The sequence below is a fragment of the Crocuta crocuta genome, unplaced genomic scaffold (genome assembly GCF_008692635.1).
Source record: "Crocuta crocuta isolate KB4526 unplaced genomic scaffold, BGI_CrCroc_1.0 scaffold262, whole genome shotgun sequence".
Lineage (NCBI taxonomy): Eukaryota > Metazoa > Chordata > Mammalia > Carnivora > Hyaenidae > Crocuta > Crocuta crocuta.
Window position 1 is genome coordinate 1,612,383 of NW_027528869.1, and position 24,771 is coordinate 1,637,153.

Consider the following 24,771-nt stretch of genomic DNA (forward strand, 5'->3'; position numbering starts at 1 on the left):
GGTGGGGTGGGGGTGAGCCGGGGTGCGGTGGGGGGGGGGGAAGTGGCCGGGAGAGACAGGTTCCTGGGAACCAGGTGCCCATGTCCTAATAGGTGGCAATGCAAACTGATGCAGCACGTTCTTACGGGGGCTGCCCAGACTGCTGTTAGGAAATACAAGTCAGATTTATGATCTTTTTCATATTGAACATGATATGCTATGCTAACGCTGCATGTGACAGTTTAATCAAATCCATTTGTTACCACGAAGCGAAAAGGGGCCGCTGGGATTTTAGGATTACGGGCAGAGTTAGAGAAGCATGTGGCTTTGTCATTCGCCATCATTTTGCACACTGCCACACGGCGAGGGGCTCTGTGTGCGCGCTCGGTCTCGTCTGGCCGCCCTCCCCCCTTCCCCCACCCCCTGCCCTCAGTTTGTTCTCTTATTTCAAGAGTCTCTCATGCTTTGCCTCCCTCCCTCTCCCCAACTATTTTTCCCCTTCCGTTTCCCCATGGTCTTCCTTTAAGTTCCTCCTAATTCTCCTATACGTGCGAACGTATGGTATCTCCCTTCTCTGCCTGACTTATTTCGCTCAGCATAACACCCTCAAGTTCCATCCATGTTGCTACNACTCCGACCCGCTCCCAAAGTGGCTTCACAATAGTCGGTCCTCGGGCGGTGTAGGCTGCGCACCAGGTCCACCCTCGAGCTGAATCCAGGAGACCCCCCCCCTCTCCACTTCTCCCTCGGGCTCGGGGCTCCATGCGAAGCTGCTGCAACTCAGGCACGCCTAAGTCAACTCATGCAGAAAAAGGAGAAAAGTTTTGGTAAGGTTACAATCTATCATAGATGCGCTTTGCCGGCGCTCGGCACTCTCGGCTGCTTGAAAGCTTTCCTGCTCTTGCGCTGCTTTGTGTCTTTTTTACAAGATCCGAAATATTATTGTCGTAACTGCTTTGAAAGACTGCTGCTTAAACCAATTAATCTTGCTAGGTGCAACAAATCCTGCCACGTTCTTTGCAAATCATCCCTGTGTGGCTGCAAAGAGACAGCCACAAAAGGCTAGAGCCGAAACTCCGCAAGGGATTCTTTGTTAGAGTGTATGGATGTTTCTTATTTTTTTATTATTATTATTTTTCTTTTGCATGTGAGCTGCATCAAAATTGAACTCAGTCTTGCAAATCTCTTGTTGGCCTTTGCCAAGCACTAGCACTTTGCTGCCATGGTAACTGTAATTAAACTGATAAGAGTGGAAAAATGTCAGTATCTCTGAGCCTTGCAGCTGCATTGGAGAAAAAGGGAATCAAATTGGTTCCCAGCTCCATTGCTCAAAAAGGGGAGGGGGTGGTGGAAGGATGGGGAGGGGGTTGGGAGTTGAAGGGGCAGAACAGAGTTAAGCAGCTCCAGCGCCTGAGGTCTGGGGACATCTATTTGCATTGTTGTCCCTTAGGAGGCTGCAGCCTGTAGGGATGCTCTGGGCCAGTGAACAGAGAGAAACAAGCTTTTAGGCCCAATCCAGTTCTCCAATCGGGTCTGGGGGCCGGGGAGAGGATGAAGATGGGCAGGAGGAGAGAAAATCTTTTGTTTGGTACCTCTTGGCAATCGAAGGGCCACGTTGGCCAAATTCTTTTAATCTGTGTCACTGCTCCCAGCTGCGGAACCTGCATTCCCATTTTAGCATCTTCCAGAGGCACCTCATCTCTGCCAACCCCCTTTATGTATTCCCTCTTCCTGTTCCTTCCCAAATTGTTCTCTGTGAATCTTCCGACAGGGACAAAATGTTTTCCGTTCACTATGTACAGTTAGTCCAAAAATATAAAAGACTGTGTCTAAGTGCTGCAGATCTTTGATTATGATGATTTTTTTTAAACCCCTGTGTGTTGTGGAGTTGTGGTTACTTTGTTGTGTTAACTACTGAAGCTGAGACCGCGCGGATGAATGGCACAGAACAAGGGGACATAATGGAGGCAATCAACCGTTAGGCCGCCTCACAATGCAATCCAGGCAATTAAAAGCTCACCAGAGTTTAAATGAAATGGTTCTACTTATTTCTGCACACCACACTGCACAGGCTATTATTTATGTCTTTTTTTTTAATTATGATTTCCCTTAAACTGTCAAATAACTCAGAATGGCAGGGTCTCAGAGGCAATAAGAATTTCCCTCAGAACAATTTACATGCCAATCTAAAACTAGTTATGAGTCCTGATGTGCTATGAGCAACTTGTGAAATGTTTCTCCGCTCGGAACGCATAACTCTACCCAGTCGTGCTCCCCTGGATGCTGAGGGGCAGGGTGGGGAGGGGAGCTGCTGAGGCTTTGTGCCTTTTAGGTACGTGGCAGTGTGGTGACTACTAAATAGTTCTTTTTCTACAACTGTTAACTTGCAGAGTGTTGAAAAGATTTCCTTTTCGAGAGAAAGGTGATGATGTTCTCTAAAAGGAGGTACCAGGATGGAGTGTAAAATATCAAACTCCTTCAAGCCCAAGGCCAAACAGAATGTAAGAGTTTCAAATATTAATTGGCCTCCGAGTGCTAAATTAAAATGTCAACACAACGAAAACATTTTGTGAAGACAAGCAGGGTAGTGTTACTTGTGCCAAATGTTGGTATTCCCTATCCTGGTTGCAAAGCATTTTGAATAAAGATAGCTGACCTTCTCTGCTTGATGCTAGGAACTCAACTAAGGGAAATATAGCGTAGCTACAACTAAAAGGGATTTAATTTTTTTTCCCCAGCTTGGTGATGTAAAAAAAAAAAAATAGCCCTATAAATTGGCAAATTCAAATAGCCAGTCATCTCTCTCGATGTTTTCGATAATGAAATACAGAATGCCATTTAGTAAATCCAGATTTCCCTCCTCCCCCTCAGGTATATGGATAAGAGGCACTTGGATATGTTCCGTACTGTAATTAATGGGATTTATTCCTCGTGGAAGCTTGCTAGAAGACGGTAACTAGTTCTGATCAAAGAAACTTCATTTGTTGGAAGTTCTAGAGAGGGAGATTTAGCAGAGCTATCAAGGGTTATGATTAATCTACACTAGACCCTTAGCCCCTTCAAAGAAAGGGAACAGAGAGCAGGCTGTAGGAATACCACCTGCTCTTCTGTACACATCCAGCTGCTAGTGTGTAGCTCCGACTACCACGCTCTGCATCCCATGCAGCAAGAACAGCCACCCTGCTTCCTACCCCGCCAGTCCCTAGTCCATCACTCTACCAGAGAACTTATTTGGTAATGGAAGGTCAACCCCATAACGATATTATGTGCAATCCATGCATTATTTGTAGCTGGAAAAGTTATTCAGCTCTGAGGGTACAGTGCCTTGATGTCTCTTATCAATGTGATTAAAAATGAAAAAAGAGTGTGAAGGTAATGGAGGTGACGCCTTCATCGGGAGGCTTCAGAGGACACGGAAGAACGTTTAGCTACTTTGGAGGAGGGAGATACTCCAAGACTGTGGCTTGGCATTTCTTTTCTCGGAACTGTTTCAAGCGCATCTACATTTGGTGTTTTGTAGAGTTTAAAACTTTATGTGCCGGAGAGGAAGCATACTCTCGTAGTGGGATCTCTGGACTGTTAGAAGACCCCCAAGTCTAGTGCTTACCTGTCATTCAGCATCGAGCAAGCCCTTAAACTCTCTTAGGTCTTTAGGCCTCCGTATCATAATTTGTAAAATGAGGGAGTTAGGAACCGATGATGCCTCGAGTATTTTGTAGGACTTGGAATGAATTATTGGATAAATATGAAGCTCATAGTTGGTCCGGCCTTTTTTTTTTTTTCTTTTTAAGCTAGATGTTGGACACTTAGGAAAGAAGAAACCCAAAGGGGAATAGCCTTTCACTGAAAACATTTCAGTCAAGTGTAAAAACTACTGAACCCAGCTGGACTCCTTATTTACGATGGAGATATATCTCTAAAAGAAATAAATGCTCTATGTCTGGTGCCCTATCTATAATATATTTATGTACATATGTTTATGTAATTTGTATATATTTAGAGTTTACCTTCTGTTGTTTTTTCTCTCCCCTATGAAATAAATAAATGCATGTTTCTGGTAATAAATTAATCCTGTACTTTCATTTTATATAACAGCATATCCTATACAGTCAGGTAATCTGCCATTATAGAAGCACTCACTGATGTTTGTGAGTACAGATTCGTTTTTAAAATTGTAACCTAGAGAACAGTTTCAAACAGCAAGAGCACAGAAGGAAGTATTTGGATGCAAACACGCAGTATAGAATTGGTGAGCTTTCTGGATGACTGTCCTGTGTGTTTAACTATAAATGGCCCCACTGCTAAGTCAGGGTAGTGTAATCCCATTAGGGTGCACTCTCCTTCCACCATCAAGCACAAATCAAGTGAGTTTCTAACCAATAAAGAAAAACTCATTTTTGACTCTTAGAGACGGTGCATGGACTAGTTTGTTAAATAGCTTTCTTTAAGATTATTACTCACATTTTCTTCCCAAAGGAACTGCTCTACGTAGAGAATGGGGACACTATAAAATTATTTAATGTTACTTAACTTTGTGCATATGATGTCAACATCATGTCAATGTCAATGTCTACTATGTCCAACATGAATGCAGTATTTCCTCCCACTGTCTATGTGCAACTTTATAAATGATTTAATAAGGGCTTTATAATGTTTGAGCCCTTTGTTTCCAAAATTTAGTTTGATTTCAGTCTGGCCCCAAAAAAGAAAGCCTAACGCTCCTTGAGAAAAGCGATATTAAATATTAAACTTGTTGGAGGTCTTTTGACATCTTTTGATTCTTTCCTGTGGTCCCAGCTCTCTTTTTTGTTTTTGTCTTCCTTTAGGTATACAAATGCTCTCAGTCCAGCCAGACACCAAGCCGAAAGGTTGTGCTGGCTGCAACCGAAAGATCAAGGACCGGTATCTTCTAAAGGCACTGGACAAATACTGGCATGAAGATTGCCTGAAGTGTGCCTGCTGTGACTGTCGTTTGGGAGAGGTGGGCTCCACCCTGTACACTAAAGCTAATCTTATCCTTTGTCGCAGAGACTATCTGAGGTAGGAATTATCCTTGCACACCAGTGATGACTGGATTCCTTTTAAAATACGTTTGTAAGTGTATTTTTTTGGTTTCATTTCCATACTACCAGCCTCTATTCCTGAAAGACGTTGACCTGTCAGCCTTCACAATGTTGCCAGGTGCCTATTATGCAAATTCTTACTTAAGTAACGGCCAGTAAAACATAATATCCAAAGTGTTTCCATTTGGCCTGCCTGGATGCTCAGAGTTAGAGATCCGTTATTCCACCGCCCGTATTAAAAGCACCAGTTCCTGGCAAGGATGTGGTTGGTGGAAATCAGCATATAAGTGTTTTATTAAACCATACCGACAAGATAGGCTGAGCTTGACACAGAACTGTGCAGCAATCTTCCTGTTTCTCACTTATCAGAGAAAATTCCGTTTGAAATTATTAACTGGAATTTATTAGCATATTTTTTATGCAGTTTTGACAACTTTCCCCAAGTGTGAATCTGTCCACCCGCCCTCAGTGGCGTTCCAAGTGGTCATCACAAAGATATCACGGAGCATTAATAGCCTCAGACTTGCCAGTAGCGGTATGGAAATTAACACAGTAAAGATCTCCATCATCAAGGGGAAATGAAAGCCACTCTTTAAACTGTGCACATCTGAACAGTTTTAGGACAATGCATATATTCTTGCTTAAAAAAACTATGAAGCCCACTATACTTGTTTCCCAGCACTTAGCACTCAATGCATGAACTTCTATTTAAGAAAAATTATTTTGCTTTTCAGGGAACTTTGTGACTGGATTCAGCTGCAAATTACAGATATTAATAAAGTAGGACCTATCAAATTAGAGAAATGATATATGGCATCATTCGGGTTTTCATATTTGATACGATTAATCATTTTTCTAGTCTGACATTAAGCGATTTATTTTGAATTTTCTCCTTTTATGACACAAAATTTATCAATCAGCCGTAACTCCTTAACCATCTTGGTCATTTTTAGGAAGTGTTTTCTAGGGAATTAGGTGCTTCTCAGTATATAATTTAGTTATTTTTAGCCTGATTTCATCTTTATGTATAAAAAATACATCATTTGATTGGTGATAGTTTAAAAGGGTGAATCCAGCACTATTCATCAGATTCTAGCCTTCCCCTCCCCCCTCAGCTGACAGCCTCCTGGCTAATTATGACCACTTGTTACTACTCCTCTGTGTTCCAAGGGCATAAAATAACATGCAAGGTGCCAACAGTGAGAAGTGACTCCATAGCCAGGATTTCCCTTATTGTGGTGTGGTGGCACAGCTAATCAGAATTAACTTAGTCCGTGAGTTCTCTTAGAACTCCAGTCTTTGAACTTTTTCTTTGAAATAAAAATTTTTCCTCTGCTCGTTGTGAATTAGAGCCTCATTTCCACATAAAGCATTCGAATTTGCTTTCAGTGATTTAACAGTGCTTCCTAGTTTTGCTTTATCTTTACAAACCAGTGGTCATAGCTTTTTGACTTTGGTTTTTTTGACTTTTACGTTTGTTGGCAACCGCAGTGTCTCAAGTGGATTTATGTAACACCAGATCCAAAACAAGGAGCTTGTATGAGTCTGCTCACGGTGAAGGTGTTCTAGTAAGCAATAAAGAGAAAAATTAACTAAGATTTACAGAAAGTATGTTGAAATAGCTGGACTTTAAATCTTTAGAATTTGCCAGGGAAATACCTGTATGGTGAGTTAAACTGTTTTGCAATTGTTAATGCAGTAGCAAGCAGAGAAGGAAACTTAGGTTGTGTTACATTCTTCCTTATGACAATAAAAGTAGCATGTTTGACTGCCATTTGGTAGTCCCAAGTAAGTGTCTTGTTTAAAGGGATTTATCAAAATAGTTTTCATATCAGATGTGTTTATCCTACTCTAAGAGAGATGTTGCTTTTTGTGACATAACTTAGGTGATTTCTGGTAGACTCAAACTTTTAGTGTTTGTTAACTTGTCAACAAAAATCATACTCTTTGCGAATAAAAGCCCTGGTCCTGTGCGAATAAAAGCCCTGGTCCTGGTTGCCAGCATATTCATTTCTCAGGGTATAATTTCCTCTTAAATTGGTCATTACCACATTAATAGCCAGTTGTTATGTTAACAGCCTAAGGACTGTTAACATTTCAAACTAAGTTGTTAACTGCAAGCTTATTCCTTATTGAAACTGAAGGTTTGTTGTATATAATGTGACTTCTTTGGCAAGAAGTCATTCGTCAATACTTAAATATTGCAGAAGTGAAATGGGGAGCAGGTACGTGTGTAAAACCTGTGCTTTTCATAGATTATGCTGCAGATGTGGTATATAGTTTTATGTGTGTACCCCCATGAAATTGTGTCGATGTTCAGAAGCACACGTCTCTAACTGGAAATTTAAAATAGTCTAATTCTTTATGTCAGATAGACAAATACAATTAGGCAAACTTTATTTACAGATTAATTTCTTTGAATGATGTAGTCATTCAAAAATGTTTATTGGATGCCGGCTGTGCGAAAGGCATAATTTTAGGTAATTAGATGAAATTAACTAAAAAAATAAAGGTGTACCTAAAATTGTTACTATCTAATTGTTCATTAATTACACAAAATCTGTTAAATGACCAATGAGCAAGGATTATTCTGTGGCTGTCTTCTTGAGTTTTGAAAACAATTTTCCTCATTTCCCTCAGTGCACATTTACTTTTGTATTTTGCCCAGTCAGTTCTTAACCATTTAAATCCTATTCAAAAGTGCTTTCGTTTTGTTTTTTGTTTTTGTTTTGTTTTTGTTTTGTTTTTGGTGTTTGGATATTATGTAATTTCTTTGAGGCACAAGCCATAACTAACTCACAGGTTTGTGGTTCTCTCTCTAAATCAGTAGGCATCTAAGTAAGAATATGGAAAATGATAAAGGAAAAAAATCATTATGTCTGTATTGGTAAAGTTTTGATTGTAGGTATTATCTTGGGCCAGATAACTTTTTCATATCTAGAGAAGAGTGAAGTATTTTTGCCAGTTGTATCTGAGTTCCTAATTAACGTCTCCCTCCAAAAAAGATAGCAAAAAAAGCAAACACTTTTCATGCTGAACAAGGAGTCTTGAAGTTTTAACATTTTATTTGCATTACGTTGGTTTTTTTTAAGTTCTTTGAATAAAGAATATAAGAATTTAAATCATAAGATACTTTCTTAGAGTTATAGAAACTATTATTGTGGTAAATATGATTTCTCTCAGATTTTTCTGTCCTTTGTGGCCCAATTAGCTTTATTTAAGAAAAAGAAAATGATCTTATTTATATACCGAGTTTCAGAACTCTACAGTTCATTTTCCATAACAGGGCTAGTATAATATCTTTTATTTCTCTGTAGACTATATAATGCACATATATGATCAGAGGGAATTTGCCAGTTTGTAGGATTGTTCCCTGCCTTCGGAAACTCATTAGATAAAGGAACAGAAGGATTGACGTTTTAAAACTTCCTCTATTAACATGCGTTCTGACTTAAACTATGGAGTCAATCTGCCCATCAATATTTATACGCCAAGACCTAGAAATGTAGATGTTAAAAAATGGATCCGACACATTCATAACTTTTTCCTTTTTAAAAGTAAACGCATGACAGATTAGATGGGGGAGCATCTTTATACCTTGAACTAGAGCTCATAACCAACAGAATGCCCAAAGTAGATTAATAATTGTGTAAACACAGCAAAGTTTTAGTAATGATGTTTATAGGACTCTCGTCACTGCTAAGCTGTCCATCACCCTTGTCTCAGTTTGGAAAATATGAAAAAAAGTAGTGAACGTGTAATCAGAGTTTTAGAATTAAAATCTTGTGGTAAGTGTTTTAAAGTCAGAACGAGGAGAAATAACAAGCTACTTTACTTTTCAACTTAGAGGCAGTAAAGAATATCAGAATTTACCACTCAAGAGTTTGGCAAATTTTTGCTTTTTTTTTTTTTTTTTTTTTTTTTTTTTCTGTTTAGCCTAAAACTTCTTACTTGTATATTTTAAGCATCAAGTCGCTGTAGGCTGTATCTTGTATCTCTGAATGGTGTCTTACCAGAGAATGTATTCAGAGCCGTTTGCTGTGATTTCTGCCACGGAAGCTGCTTATAGCTCTTCCTATATGAGAAGCTGAAAATGCCTTATGTAAAATTTAATGCAATTTGCTATTTTTATATCTGAGAATAATTTGTTTAAAATGAAACTGCTGGGAGAGAATGATGCTTCATGTTCCACCATAGTTGCCAATTAACAAAAAGCATTTGAAGGTGTTATGCTGACTATCGTTTTACATGCTTTAATATAATAACAGAATAACTTGAAAAAAGAAATTTGAACTTAAATGCCACATAGAGATTTAACCTGGCTATAACTTTATTTCACACTAATCGAATCTTGTGCCCCTAAATTTTTACATAACATTTAATTTATATTAGTGCCTAATTACAACCTTAAAAGTAAACACGAATGTGTTGTTAATATTTTTTATTTGACAGTTCACTGCATGGATATTTATTTGATGTTGAATAAGGTGTTTATTCTTTTTTTTCCCCTTCATTCTCCTCTTTTTAATATTAGGCAGTTGAAAATGTCTTCCCCAGAAATCAGTGCATTATGATTTGAAAATCACTTTTTATTGTTTTAAATTCTGAAAATGTAAGCTTTTATATGGAATTAAACTCCTCCCAAATGAACTTCTTATCCTACAAGCTTTGTTTCAGTTTTCTTAGCAATCATTATTATCATAATTTTTATCACACTTAAATGTCTCAACTAATCTTAGTGTGATGAAACATTTTAGAATATGAGTGTATTAGACTCCATGCCCTGGTAAAAAATACTGTTATATTCCTTGTAAATGATCTTGCCTTATTTGCAGCTTTATAAGAAGTTACATTTTAAATTTACTTTTTTGTTTATTATAGGAAAGCATTATTGAATTTTATTTTATTTCAAGCATTTTATATTCTACTATTCAAGGACCAGTAGAAATCAGGAGTGTTAATTTTATTTGGTACAATACTTTGAGAGCGTGCCCCTCATTTTCGGAAAAATCGGTGGATTTTCGGAGCAACAACCCCTCTGTAGCAATCTCTGTTAAAAATATTTCACATATATGTGGAAATTCTCATTTGTAAATTTATCTACAATATCTTTCTATCCTTGTCCTATAATGCATCCATTTTCAGTGAAGGAGTATGTAACATAGTGAATTATTTTAGTTTTGTAGCTTTTGTTTTGGCTTGTTTTATAGACGACGTATTTCCACTGAAAATACCTCCCTCCAAAATATTGAAAATATGAAAATACTTCACATTGTTTCTGTATTTTTACTGTTTTTTTAAAATCTTTTTACAAAGCATGGAATACTTCAGTTCTTACTTGGAAGATAGTTCTTACACATAAGGATAGTTCTTACACTTAAGATGGATAACTTAGACATACCTGACTTAGCAGAAAAATATTGTTTCTACAAGTATGTTTAGGATTAAATGCATCTGGAAGAACTACATTTGAGAATTGCTAAAATTGCTTATTTTGCACTTTATAAATACATAGAACTCTGGGAAAGAATCTCTATTTTTGGTTGCTCTTAGTGTATATCAAAGTAAGCCAGCACTTCATTTATAAACTCACCATTAACTTCCATTAAGTGACTAATAATAAATTTTAATGTTGTGTTTTGACTGCATAAACATAATTTATTAAGGAATCTCATTTTAAAAATATGCTGAAAGTAGTAATTTGGTAAATGGTTTTGATGAATATATGCACTGCAGAAATGTATTATGTAGTTCAGTTTTTTTCCTCACATAAAAATTATATAACCTGAAAGAAGAATGGCATGAACTTCAAGCAGCCATTATATTTTCCTTCATTACACTGTGAGGCATTGAAATCTTATTTTTGCCTTTGGTTTGAAAACATTTTCCAGTTCTTATGAGAATGTCTTCTATTATTCACAGTTATATACTGAAACCTCTTCCTGTCTTCCAAAAAAATCAGCTAACATCTCTCACTTTAATCCACATAATAATCGTAAATGTAGTACAAGACCTTGAAAACAAAGTAAAGATAAAAACAGCAATATTATTTCTATTCCGTTGGCCAGATATTTTTTAAATAACATTTGCGTTAGCCATGTTTCTTCAAAAAGGCATTTTTCTTTCATTTTAATTTTTTATTGGCTTATATAACTGATTGCTCCCACTGATACAAGGAATTACCCCTTAGGAAGCATTAAAGGGGTGTGGGTATGTATATGCATGCCTCTCATACAGATGGCCTTAGAATGAACATTAACTTTTCATAATCGACTTTACTAGATCACCATAGTTTGACAGGCATTCAAACTTGTAAAATTAGATACTTGATGCCAGCTAATTTCTTAGTATTGTTAACTATAGCACTGACTTATTCTTACAGGGTGTTCATCATTCTGAAGAGAAAGACACGTTTTATAAGATTATAGAATGCCTAAATATATTCCCTTGTGATTTTTATCACCCAGTTCTGTTTTTCTCAGCTCTGATGGAGTGTTCTGTATCTGTTTCCACCCTCATAGCATACTTTTTTAATGATTAACTATGTATTTCCATTTTCAAGGTATTTATAAGAAATTTATTTTGAAGCGGAAGCTTACATTGTCAAGGAAAAAGTGTGCCATTTAGATTTTTATGGCTGATTTAAGCAATTTCTTTTGCCTAGTGAGACTTTTTGTCCCTTGTTATTGATATTAATGGATAACTTTCCTCTAAAGGATTTAGGACCTAAGCAAATCCTTTTATTATATTCATCAGCTATATTTACTGTATTTGCAAACTACCCACATCAGTCGTTTGTGCTTTCACCTGTTCCTTTTTGCTTTCTCCCTGTCTTACCAAAACATCTTGACAGATCTCAATAATATTCTGTACTTATGTAAAGATTCCAAATCTTTTGCTAAACTTTTCTTCTTTCATAGTGCTAACTTTTATGATGCGAAAATCTCTAGCTGTGGACTTTACTAGTTTAAAACAAAATCACACTTGAGATAAATAATCAGCTTGGAATAGTCAGATCCCTGATTTGAAGTTGGAAAATTAACATTAAGCTGCATGTGTTAAGTTAGACTCTAACCAGCATGTGTTGTTATGATTCAATTTAATATTAAAAACTCTCCAACTGGGCTACAGGGAAAATAAAAGACTCTTAGGAATTCAAAGATTATTTGCAGAGGAGTACAACAAAGCCATATTTAAGTAAAATTGTTATTACTAATGCAGTAAAGCATCATCTACATTAAACCCATCCTACTAATAAAACAGAAAATCAGTTTTAATAGGCATAAATATCAAATATGACAAGCACCAGTAAAGGGGAAAGGAACTTCATAAAATGTGCTAATGCAAACATTGTATGGTAATCTAAATACCACTGAGAAAATAATAAATTCCCAACTCATTTATGATAGGAGATCCCAACAGCCAACTTCACAAGGAAAAAGAAAATTTTAGACTTGCTAGTTTATTCTCATTTCCTAAAACTTTTTGAGCAACACCATGTTTTAATTATTACAGTTCTAACAGAGGTACATACTGGTTTTGAAACTATTTTGTTCTCTTGTTGTTGTAACACTTCAAAATCTCTTAAGTAATATTCCTTGATAGATGGCTTTCATTTTCCCCAAATTAACAGGCTCAAGGCTGTTACACTTTAAACTACCTATGGCATTAAGCATGATGCTTCTTTTGTATTGATGAACTACTCAATGAAAGCGTATTCTGATGAATAGCTTTATATTAGACTGGGTGAGATGAGTAATTAGTACCTGTTTCTTTGCTTGGATAAATGGGGGAGGGAGTCAGAAAAATAGAAAAAGCCATCTTAACTTTAAACACTAAATATGAATATCAGTTTTAGTGGGCAGGTTTATTTGTATTTTACAGGTGAGAAGTCCACCTATACTGTGACCATAATTGTAAAGCCTGTAAGTATTGCATGTGAATATCCACTGAGAGATCATTTGTGCTTTGGGAAAAGAAATCAGAAGTTATTCAATTGCCTTAAAACTTATAAACTAGTATCTTCTGGGGCCATTTATTAGAAAAAAAGTTTTGTAAAGTTTCTGAGCTATAAGAATCCTTTCCACAGCACATCCTTGCTGAGCGGGTAGTAATAGAGTTTATATTTTGATTACATGCTTTGCTATCTCTCTAACAGTTAAAAAATGAAACCATTTAGTTATTTAACAAATATTTGAGTGCCAATACTTCACTCCTATAAATAATGAATGTGGAATATTCTGTTTCTAATTGATTTTATATAATATATGAACAGAGTTATTAATATTTTACTATGTAAAGAATAAAGTAGTCAGAGATTTGGGGAGAACTTAAAGGCAAATTAGTTTTCAAATTTTCTACAATTGATATAACCACTGTTTGTTGTTGAATAACTAAGTAAAATATGTAAAGAGTTTTAGCCTGCCTGTTATGTCTTAAGGAGGCAATATAGAGAATGAGAAGTGGGGCGCCTGGGTGGCTCAGTCAGTTGAGCGCCCGACTTTGGCTCAGGTCATGATCCCGTGGTCTGTGGCTTCAAACCTCGCATCGGGCTCTGCGCTGATGGCTCGGAGCCTGGAGCCTGCTTGGGATTCTGTGTCTCCCTCTCTCTGCCCCTCCCCTGCTTGTGCTCTGCCTTACTCTGTCTCTCAAGAATAAATAAACGTAAAAATAAATTTTAAAAAAACTCTTAAAAAAAAAAGAATGAGAAGAGATATAGTCAGAAGAGAATAGAAACATTTCTGAGAAAGGGAGGTTATAAATAATATGTAAAACGTGGGCTCTGTAAAAATCCTTTGTATAGCTAGCAGTCCTGTAACAGAAGCAGAGCTTTACCTTCGAAGTTACATTTTGGATGCAGAGCAAGATGGAGTTAGCTTTGTAACTTCCATGCAATTTACAATGTTTTCATCTCTCACAGGTATCGGTACAATCATCAGAGCTACAGTTGACACCCCTTGTAAAATGCTTAGCATCATTGGCCCCCATTTTCTCACTCAGCATCGTTCTCTGTTATACTTTAGGTACTGTACAGAGCTGTAGAACACTGCACTGAATAAAACACAGAACTACCTCCTCTCCTTGTAGACCTTATATTCTAGTTAGGGGAAGCAGATAATTGACAAAATAAATAGTGAGTACATTCGGAGAAGGTGAACACTACAAGAAAAATGGAGCAGTATAAGAAGTTTGCAGAATTTGTATTGTGTGTGTATGTGTGTGTGTGTGTGTGTGTGTGAGAGAGTACATGGGGGGAGGGGAGGAGGGAGGCGAGGAGGGATGGAGGAGGAGAAGGACTTGAAAAATTAAATAGGCTAGACCGGGACATCCTTGTTGAGATGGTGACTTGAGCAAAGACCTAAGAAGGTGAAGGAGCTAGCCATGGGGTTGGAAACGAAGGACATTCCAAGCCTAGGGATCAGCCCGTGCAGAGGTCTTGCAAGGGAAGCTTTTCTGATGTGTTTGAGGAACATCAAGGAGGTCAGTAGGAACAAATAACAGCAGAAGAGACCAGGTTTAGAAGCAACTATTATGCTGTCCCATGTATCCCCTGGTGCTCTACCAACCAAGAATGCCCCTGTACTTTTCTAAATGTTCCATAAGGAAGTGCTAATACCCCCGTTTGAGAACTGCTACGAAGCTTGTTCAGATAGGCTGTGACAGACTGAGTTTCATTTGCGATCACAGAACACATCAGGACAACTTCTACATTGTAGTATTTCAAGGTGAAATACAAAGGAACACCCATATTGATGAGCCAGGGCTGCTGACACGCCCTCCGTGGGTATAGTATAGCACCGTGGCCCAAAATGGTAAGTTCTGTCCTGATCACAATGCAATTGATATTTTTTGAATACTGGGGTAATAAAAATTGCAACGATGTGGAGTTTTCAAAAGCTCTCCAAAGGGTGATTGCTTTCATTATTATTAAAGTCAAGCCTAGTTTGATTAACTATTTTCTCATATAAAGTATTTAAAATAATGTATTTATTCTAATTATCATAAATATTTCCAAACCCAGCATTGAAAGACAATGCATCAAAGTCATATTGTTATTTAAAACAATTTATGTGGGGCAGCTGGATGGCTAAGTCAGTTAAGCATCAGACTCTTGATTTTGACTCAGGTCATGATCTCAAAGTACGTGGGATCCAGCCCTGTGTTGGGCTCTGCGCTAACGGTGTGGACCCTGCTTGGGATTCTGTCTCCCCCTTGCTCTCTGCCCCAAATTCCCGCATCCCCAATAAATAAATGAATAAATAAATAAAAACTTAAAAAAATAAAACAACTTAATCACATTCTTGACGAGATGGGGCAAATGTTACCTAAGCATTCTGTTTATACTCCGCTTTCCCATTGCTAAACTAACTCCAGTTCACTAATTGTAGTTTCACATCAAGAAGCGCTAAGGATTAGTCTTCAAAACTAAAAGATTAATATATATTTCTATTTGTGAGAATGGGATTTGTATGTACAAACCAGCTTTGCTTTTAAAAATGAAAAAAATAGCTTTAAACTTGAAATACAGATCGAAGTACTTCAGCCTGTATTTACATTTATAAAATGGGCCAGGATGCAGCCTGGGTATTGGCCGAGAAGCTGTGCCAGTGTGCCCGCAATCCTACAAAGAGGTGCAGCATGAATGGGTGAGCTTTCAGACAGTGGCCAGGCCATCTCCATCGCAAAGTCTAAAATGTACTTTTCAGAAAGTGAGAGAAGGTGGTGGCCAAATGGCTTTACAAGTCTTTTTTTTTTTTCTTTTTTAAACTTTTGACTTGTTTCATAATTAGATTTAAGTTGGTTACCATACAGCATAGCGTTGCTTTCAGGAGAAGAGTTTAGTGATTCATCACTCTCCTCCAACACCCAGCGCTCCTCCCGACAAGCACCCTCCTTGCTGCGCATCACCCTTTCAACCCATCCTCCACCCACCTCCCTCCACCAACCCTCAGTTTGTTCTCTATACTTAAGAGTCTCTTATGGTTTGTCTCCCTCTCTGCTTGTATCTTATTTTATTTTCCTTCCCTTCCCCTATGTTCATCTGTTTTGTTTCTTAAATTTCACATATGAGTGAAATCATAATGATATTTGGCTTTCTCTGACTCAGTTCCCGTAGCATAGTACACTCCAGCTCCATCTGGCTTTACGAGTGTTAATTCCTACTGTCACCTTGTATGCCCTGAGTGCTATTTTTTGTTACAATTTCCAGCAGCCCTCCCATTTTTTATTTATTTATTTTTTTGGTGGATGGGACATCTGTAGTGACTGCCATCTTGTCCTGGTTGAGTTAGATGACCTGTTTTCCTAATCATTTTGTGATTCTTACCTACCAAAGTGCGTCAGTTTGAGCTTGATTTTAAGGAAAAGTTGCTTGGTCTTGATCTGATAGCTTGCTTGGTATTTAAATAATGTTGTTAATAGTAGTTATCAAACTAACAATTATTATCTTTGCAATAGAGACCCCTTGCTTATTTGGCCAAAGGCGTTAAATGAGTTCTATTCTTGATTGATGGTAGATTTCTACAGTCACTTGAGAAAATGTTATAGATTTTAAGGTAAAAAAATATATATACATATTTAAAATTTTTTCTTTGAGCATTTATCTACTGGGTGTTAAACAGAGACTTTCATTTCAACACAGCTCGATTTTTTTTACAGTGATTCTAGTCACAAGCTCATCCTACATTCATTTTAACACCGTGTATTTTAAATCATTTTACTGTGTATTTCTTATCATTCGACAACATAGGGCACTCCCCCTTCCTCACCAACTATTATTAATAGCAAATCAGTGATATATTCCTATTACGATGCATTCATCTGCCGGTTTTTACCTTCTGTATCACTTTATAAAAAGATGAAAGTCACACTACTTCTTGTCAATTCTCTCAATGTCTCCCAAGCTAAGTGAGGCTAGATCTAATCCTTAGATTTTTAGAGGCATGTCAAGTAGTGTAATGGTGATGAGTCCAGATTTGAAATCTGCCCTGCTCCTGCTACATCCCAGCTGTATACTTCTAGGCAAGTGACTCAACCTCTCCACGCCTCAGTTTACTCAGCTGTACCTAGGAGTAAGAGACCCATTCATAGGCTTGTCAGGGAGTGTCAATGAAACACCATAGGGAAAGATTTGAACACACTGATGATCCTCCAGTGTGAGTTTCTGTTGTTATAAAGACAAAAAAGAATGCCACTGAGTTATGAAGATAAGATAGTTGGAAAATTAAACACAAGGAGAAGGCTAAAGAAATAGATTAAGATATGTTGTTTAAGAGTGATTAATAATCAAGAATATGAAAAGTGACCACTATTACAAGATCTTTTACCAACTTTTCATTTACAAAGGAAATAGATGAAGAAATGCCTAAATACCATGTGCACCTGAAAGCCGTATAGAAAATATATTTCCTAGTGGAGATGATTAGAATCTGTTAAATTAAGATTATAGTATATTTTATATAAATTAGGATGAATTTGAATCTTTGGGGGAATTACTGAACATGTAGTTTTCTTTGTACCCGAAATGGGAGTTTTTTGAAATCTCTTCTATACCCACACTCCACATTTTAGCCTGTGAAAATTCTGTGGCCCTTGTAAAGCATGATATTTAATATCTCGTAGGGAAGAATTATATGTAAAATTTCAGCTTGCTTTAGGTTTCCTTTGTAGTCTTTAAAAAAAATTTTTAAGGTGTATTTATTTTTAGAAGGGAGGAGTGGCAGAGAGAGGGAGACAGAGGATCTGAAGTGGGCTCGTGCTGACAGCAGAGAGTCTAATGCAGGACTCAGACTCACAGACCGAGAGATCATGACTTGAACCGAAGTCCCATGCTTAACTGACTGAGCCACCCAGGTTTCCTTCATAGTCTTGATTTTTGTGTCTTTTTCCTCAGGTAGCAAGTACAATTGAATTCCAGTATCTTTCTACTGATGTTCTTTTTCACGATGTTTTCTAAATATTTTGATTATGTCCCTTTATTCCTAAAGAAGTTTAAGTATACACCTTTGATTTAAATCTATATTTATAAATCGTAAATACTCCATTGCACGTTTTTTAGAGTAGAAAAACTATTTTAAAGGATAAGATACACAATAAATAGAGACAGAAATGCCAATAATTGTTTAAGCTTCCCTGGGCTTTATGCACCCCCAATTTGCAGCACGCTGTTATTTCTTAAAATCTTTATAAGCTCATTTGAACTATAGTCCTGACTAAGGGGGAAGTATGAATACGTGGGGAAAGAGTTGTAAAAGCAAGAGAAAGACAATGTAAGCATGAGCTAATATGCCTTGCTTTGTTCTTTTAATATGAAATCAAGGTTTTCTTTCATGAGAAATGTGGCAAGGCAGTGGGCTCTTTCTACTGCTATACTGCAGCCACGGGCAATATTAATATGAGGCCCTGCAGCCTCCCCCCTCCCCCTGCAGCCCCCTATTCAGGACACAGTGAGATTTTAGACAGATAAATGCTAAGAGAACCCTATGTACCAAAGGCAGTGTTTACTGCATGTAATACATATCATTGTTTGTCTCCTGTAGTGAAAAATACTTGTGTCGTGCTGTTAAAATGCACTCTTGACAGACCAGTGCTTGCTATTATAGGGTCCATTGCTTAAAAAAATGATACGCTGACAGAAATACAATTTAAGAAAATTTAACACCAAGGGTAGTCAACCATGTAGGCTACTATTAAGGGGCCAAAACTCAAGGCCAGGGGTTTATTTAAAAAAGAGGCACAGTTTATTTGCTGGTAGTAGGCAAAGTTAAAAGAAAAAAAAAAATCGAACTTGAATTCCTTGCTCTCTAGTCTGTAGAAAATTAATGAAAGCAACAGTTCAGTAAGATTTTATTGCAGAAATGTTTAAGTGAAACATTTTAAGAATGCTTTGGAATTTTTAAACAGTTACTTACCATTTAGAAAGCTGTAACACTGTGATGCGTAACAAATTGTTAGCATTGGATCCTAGGCACACCCAGTGGTTTTCTTAAAATGTGTAGTCAGAGCTGGTTAATCTGAATCACTGTGTTCATTTCATTTTTGTGTGTGCAGCTTATAAATATATTTGAGATTGACAGGTCAGCAGCACCCACAATTACTACAACTTCAAATGTATGCTCTTGTCTGGGTACCGTTATGGGCATAGTTTGATGGTTAAATGCATTGGATTTGTAACAAGCCCTTTTGAGAAGGAAAATAACCAAATAGGAGACGTGATGAAATATGTTGAATTTCAGAAGAGTGCAAAATGTTCTAGTGAATAAACTACTAGTGAGTGATGATAAAGCATGTGTTTTTTAAGCTATCACATGGCTCTATTATTAGGGGAGAAAATTCCATGAATTTAGATGAGATGTATTATCTAATTTTACCATTTTAAAAAGAAATCTGCCATCCAGTAATATTTGATGCCAACTGTGTACAGATTACATGTTCCTTGGGGAGAAAGGTTACAAAAGTAATGCAGTAAATAATCTGAGCTTCAAGGAGCTTAACTTGGGTATCAGAAAAATAGAAAAGCGTTTTCCACTGCTATAGAGAATCAAAGATGGGTATCTTGCATTCTGTACCTTGACCGTATCGTCTTCGGGCCGCGCCTGGGATTGGGCCTGGAGAGGCATTGGGTCCTACCAAGAAAGGATGTCCAAAGATGAAACACAGTGTCTTTGTGGCTCTCCTCCAGAATTCAGTTGACCTGAATCTGAAATATTATACAACAGATTTTTTTTCTGTGAACGCGTAGGGTAATGACTGTTGTGAATTTGTCCAAACACGTTGTCCAGGGCCTCTGTGACTCAGCTGTTGGAGAAAACCCAGACATGCTTGCTGAGGAAGACTGTGATCCTTGGCTCTCTGTGCCACAGTCATGCCATGGCGCTCTATCTGTGCCTTGCTTTAGTTATGTTTCTTAAATTCCATATGTAGACTTTCTTACACCATGCGCCCTCCTCACCCTGTGTTCTTACGAGAGGTAACACCTTCAAATCTTTCTTTAAAATTCTCATTTTTAAGTAATCTGAAGAAAATAGTGTTTATGTTAGATTACCTGAAAAACTGAATGTTAAGCTCTTTCTTCTGATAGTTTCTTTTTTAATTTTTTTTAATGTTTTATTTATTTTTGAGAGAGAGACAGCGTGAGCAGGGAAGGGTCAGAAAGAGAGGGAGACACAGAATCCGAAGACAGGCCCCAGTCTCTGAGCTGGCAGCACAGAGCTCGACGCAGGGCTTGAACCCATGAACCATGAGATCATGACCTGAGCTGAAGCTGGACGCTTAACCAACTGAACCACCCAGTGCCCCCCTTCTAATAGTTTTCAATATATCCTTTGAAATTTCAGTATATCCTTTGAGTCATTTCAGAGAGCTGTGCACTTGACTTTGACACCTCAGAATTTTTCAAAGGATTGTACATCAGGATTTTGCCATTATCCTGTATTGAAGAGTATTTTAATAACCAGCTACAAATTTTTCAGTGACTTAAGGATACTCTGGTGGGTTTTGTTTACTGTATCGCACGATGTCCTTCAGACTCACTGTTGAAATTTCTCTCCATCTTAGAGTAAGAAAAGTTTCTGGGACTGTAACTGATTAAATGGTGTTTTCCTTGGGCCTTGTAAATAATGTGTACATTTTCCCTCTTTTCTTTGTCCTCTAGGAAGCACAGATCCAAACTTACTGTCTAACAATTGTTCAGAACTGCATGATAATGTATTCTTCAGACTTTTGTATTGTCTTACTGTATTTTTATTATGATATCTGGAGCTATTTATTTCAGGTGAGGATGCTTTTTGACATCACTTAAATGAAATTATTTAAATAATTGGAATGGGGAAAACTACCATGGAGAAATCACTGGTCTGTGAGGTGGGAGGCGGCCTCACCTGAGAAAAGAGCTCTTCTGCTTCTTCTCAAACCTCGTGGCCATTATAATTTCCCTGAGATTGAACAAGATATTTTCTGGAACCCTCACTGTGCCAGAGTTAAGATATTTGAGGCCATCTACATCTAAACAGGCCCTGTCATTCAACCCGGTACCTATTCATCACCAAATGCAAGGTAGATCCATTACCACAACCCAGTCACCTGCCAACGTTAATTCTAATCCTCTGATTTCTGTTCGTTTCCTTATTTGCTGCATATCTCTACCATGACTTTGATGCAACGTTTTTCTGCTGAGTCCTCTGGAAACCTCATGTCACCATCAATAATCTTTGCTATGTCCACAGTTTTTACCTAGATGCTCTTTTCCATCAAAGCATTGTCTTAACTGAGTTTCATCCATTGCTTTAACTGAATCCTGCCTCTCCTTTAGGGGAGTAGTTTTCCTTTTAGCTGTCCGTAGGGCATAGGACTACTTACTCTTTGAAATCTCATACTTCAGGAAGCCAAGAGGGAAAAGCTGGCATTATTTTGGGTATACACGATCCCCTCCACTCATTAATAAAAATGCATCCTCCTATAAAATTCATACAATCTGGTTACACTACCTGTTACCCTTTTTCTCACTTCTGTCATTTCTCTCTTGCCATAATTTGGGGAGATTTTAAAAGGTTTGTAGCTGACCCATCCGAAATCTAGCCCTAACTTGTTGCACATCAGCCCTCTACTCCAAGGACCACAAACAGCTTCTTGTCCTTAAAAATATTCCATCTCAGGAATCCTAAAAGCCACAATTTTGTCTTATCTCACTTGCAATACATCTGTTCTTTAATATCAGACATTCAGATCTTCTAGTGTGTCTTTTTTCTCCCAATTTCATCAAATCTATCAGATTTTTTCTCCTTCCCTGCCCAGCATTGAACCCCATTGTTGATCATTTGAGCCTCCTTTCCATCCCCTTCTATCATGCCTGGCTCTTGTCTGGCAACTTGGCGTTAGTATGGCATTTTATTGTCTATTCCTATAGCATGGCTGAACATTGCCGGAAACAAATAGAATACAGATTGATGCTCCCACGAATAATTCTAACCTGACCTCTAAGGATGAATCATTCATTTGTCCTTGGCTCCCATCCTTGCGCATGACCTTCTAAAGCTCTGCTGAACATTCACAGCTCTCCTTAAGGCCCTTTCTTTGAACAAGTGTCCTGTCTCCTTGTTCTCAACAGTGCCATTGCTGCCTTCTTCAAAATCGAAGCTATAAGTCTTGGAATGAATTAGCTTCTTGCCACTAGTTACATTTCATCTACTTTTCCACTTACTTTCAAATTATTTTATCTCATATAAAATCTCTTTTAGCCAAACTTCCCAATGTCTTTGTGGATGAAGTGTCCTTGTTTCTTTTAAGGCCAACCCAATGGCCGTGAGCTCTATTCCCTTCGATATGCTGTGGGTCTTCTTTTTATGAAGTATCTCCTTTTTCTTTGGTACTTTTAGTATCTTCTAGAAAATCTTAACACTTGGTATGTAAATATACTATAGGTTTTCCCAGTTTGAAAAAAAAAATCTTTCTCCCAAATATATGTTGGTATTACCCAATTCATTATTGTCCAAAATTTTTAAAAGTATAATCGACCCTCATCATCTAAACTTCTTCAGCCTCAATTGTGTGTCATCCACTTGTGATCTGGCTTCTACCTTTACTGAAATTTCTCTTCCTGATATCTAATTGCTAAAACCAATGGATATTATCTCAAGGATCATCGTATATCTTCTTTCCTCTTTTAATAGTATTGATCACTCCTTTCTAGGGGCGCCTGGGTGGCTCAGTCAGTTAAGCGACTGACTTTAGCTCAGGCCATGGTCTCATGGTTTGTGAGTTCGAGCCCCACGTCGGGCTCTGCACTGACAGCTCAGAGTCTGGGGCCCATTTCAGATTCTGTGTCTTCCTCTCTCTCTGCGTCTCCCTTGTTCATGTTCTGTCTCTCTTTCCTCCAAAAATAAACAAACATTAAAAAACTTTTAAAAGCTTTCTACTATCTGGCATGCCATGAGCCTCCCGGTTCAGATTTTTTCTGGGTGTCTCATCCCCATCAGACGCTTAAAAGAGTGAAGGAAGGCTGATCTTATTGAGGTATAACTTCTCTTCCCCAGGAGATATCTGTCTTCATGGTTTTAATTCCTGCTCACAATGTGATGGCTGTTAAATCCCTGCCTACATTCCATTACACCCCACCGAGCCTCAGCCATGTATGTCTAGCAACTTCCTTGGCCTCTGCCATTGACTGTTCCATAGGAAACTCAAGCTCAGAATATCTAAAACTCAACTTATACAAAATTAACGTAAAGCTAACATAGAGCCTTAACTTGATTAAGAGAATATTAAAATATACAGCAACTAACTTTACCTATGATTACAGATTTGAAAACTTGAAAGGTATTAGCAACTAGTCTGTCAATGTATAACATGAAAAATACACCAGGAATAGGTAAGATTATTTCTAGGATGCAAGGAGTGAACACAAGGACATGCATCAACCCGCTTCATTACAAACTAAAACCCGATTCATTACAAGCTAATAAATCCAATTCATATTATCAAACTAAAGGGCAAACAGCATGGCTGTAACAACAGCATGGGACAAAAAGGCAATGGATAAAATTCAGTACCACTCCAAATTCCAGTTAAAGAGAAATAGGAGGAGGCCAGTTAAATAAATGCAGAATATTTGCTGAAACCTACTTGCAAGCACCAAACAGTTAAATATGGAAGTTATTTCTCTTAAAATCAGGAAAAAGCCAGCGTTGTCCACTCTTGTCACTTTTATTCAATGTTGTGTTACAGGCTGTAGCTAACGTAACAAGATACAAGATGAAGTAATCCGTATAAATATTAAAAAGTGAATTATTGCCCTTGCAGATAATTGGGAGAACTCAAGAATCAATAAGAAAATTTGGCAGAGTAGCTAGATAAAACACAAGGAACATAGAATTTGTGCTTTTACACTATGGCAAAAGTGACTCATTGAAAATGGAGAAAAGAAGAAATTCACTGAGTGGTTAAAAAAGCAAAAACTTTAAAAATACATAGGTTTTAGATTCCAGCATTCATCTGAGATCTGCTTTTAAAGGAAAACTGCTTAAAAATGTCCTATATTTTTATGTTTACACAGACTGGGTGAGTACGGGAAAAAATTCAACTGGACCGAGAGCTGCTATAATAGCATTGGAATCGTGAGGATTTGTTTTAACATTGTGAAATTAAGTCCACAAAAGTGAGACTCTGATGATAGAAAATATTTTTTAGGATCTACTGTATTTCAGATACAAGTTCCAAGGACTGGGACCATGGCAGTGGGAAGGACAAACAAAAATCTTTGCCCTTGGGTAGCTTGTATTTTAGTATGGTATTTGAGGTATTTTTTATGAGCTAGGAACTGTGCAAAGTATTTTACAGATTTATAGTTATTTAGCCACACTTCCCAAGGTGCAAGCGGTCGAGCTAGGATTCAAACCCGGACAGTGTGCGGCCAGAAGCCATTCTCCCTGGCTGTGCTTTATTCTGCAGTGATCGTAGGTCATTGCGTTTCATAACGCTGCCCGGATGAACTGAGGGAACTATCCCCTTACACATTTGCACTACCTTTTAAGCTAGTGGTATACCATTGCTAAATTGTCAGTCAATTAAATATACCTACCAGGACACTTGTTTCTTATCAGTAGCATCAGACACACTCAATTTTAATTCTGTTCTGAGGCTCCTGAAACAATTCCCTGTGAAGCATACCCCTTGTTTTTCTGGTAATCATTTTGTGGACAAAAAGAGAAATTTAGGCAATTCGTTGTTCTTTGGG

At 37.6% G+C, this 24,771-nt stretch overlaps 1 protein-coding gene across 4 annotated transcripts in view; it reads left to right on the forward strand.

The window, feature by feature from the left end:
* The window catches only part of LMO3 (LIM domain only 3), a 148,539-nt gene that overhangs the window by 94,716 nt on the left and 29,052 nt on the right, over nucleotides 1-24,771 (forward strand). For 3 of the 4 annotated variants that reach the window (XM_077756381.1, XM_077756385.1, XM_077756384.1), the window contains one exon: nucleotides 4,806-5,019. In XM_077756381.1, the coding sequence (XP_077612507.1) occupies nucleotides 4,806-5,019 (214 nt within the window). Of the gene's footprint in view, nucleotides 1-753; nucleotides 807-4,805; nucleotides 5,020-24,771 lie in introns of those variants that run through there. The other variant, XM_077756382.1, reaches the window with a different exon arrangement.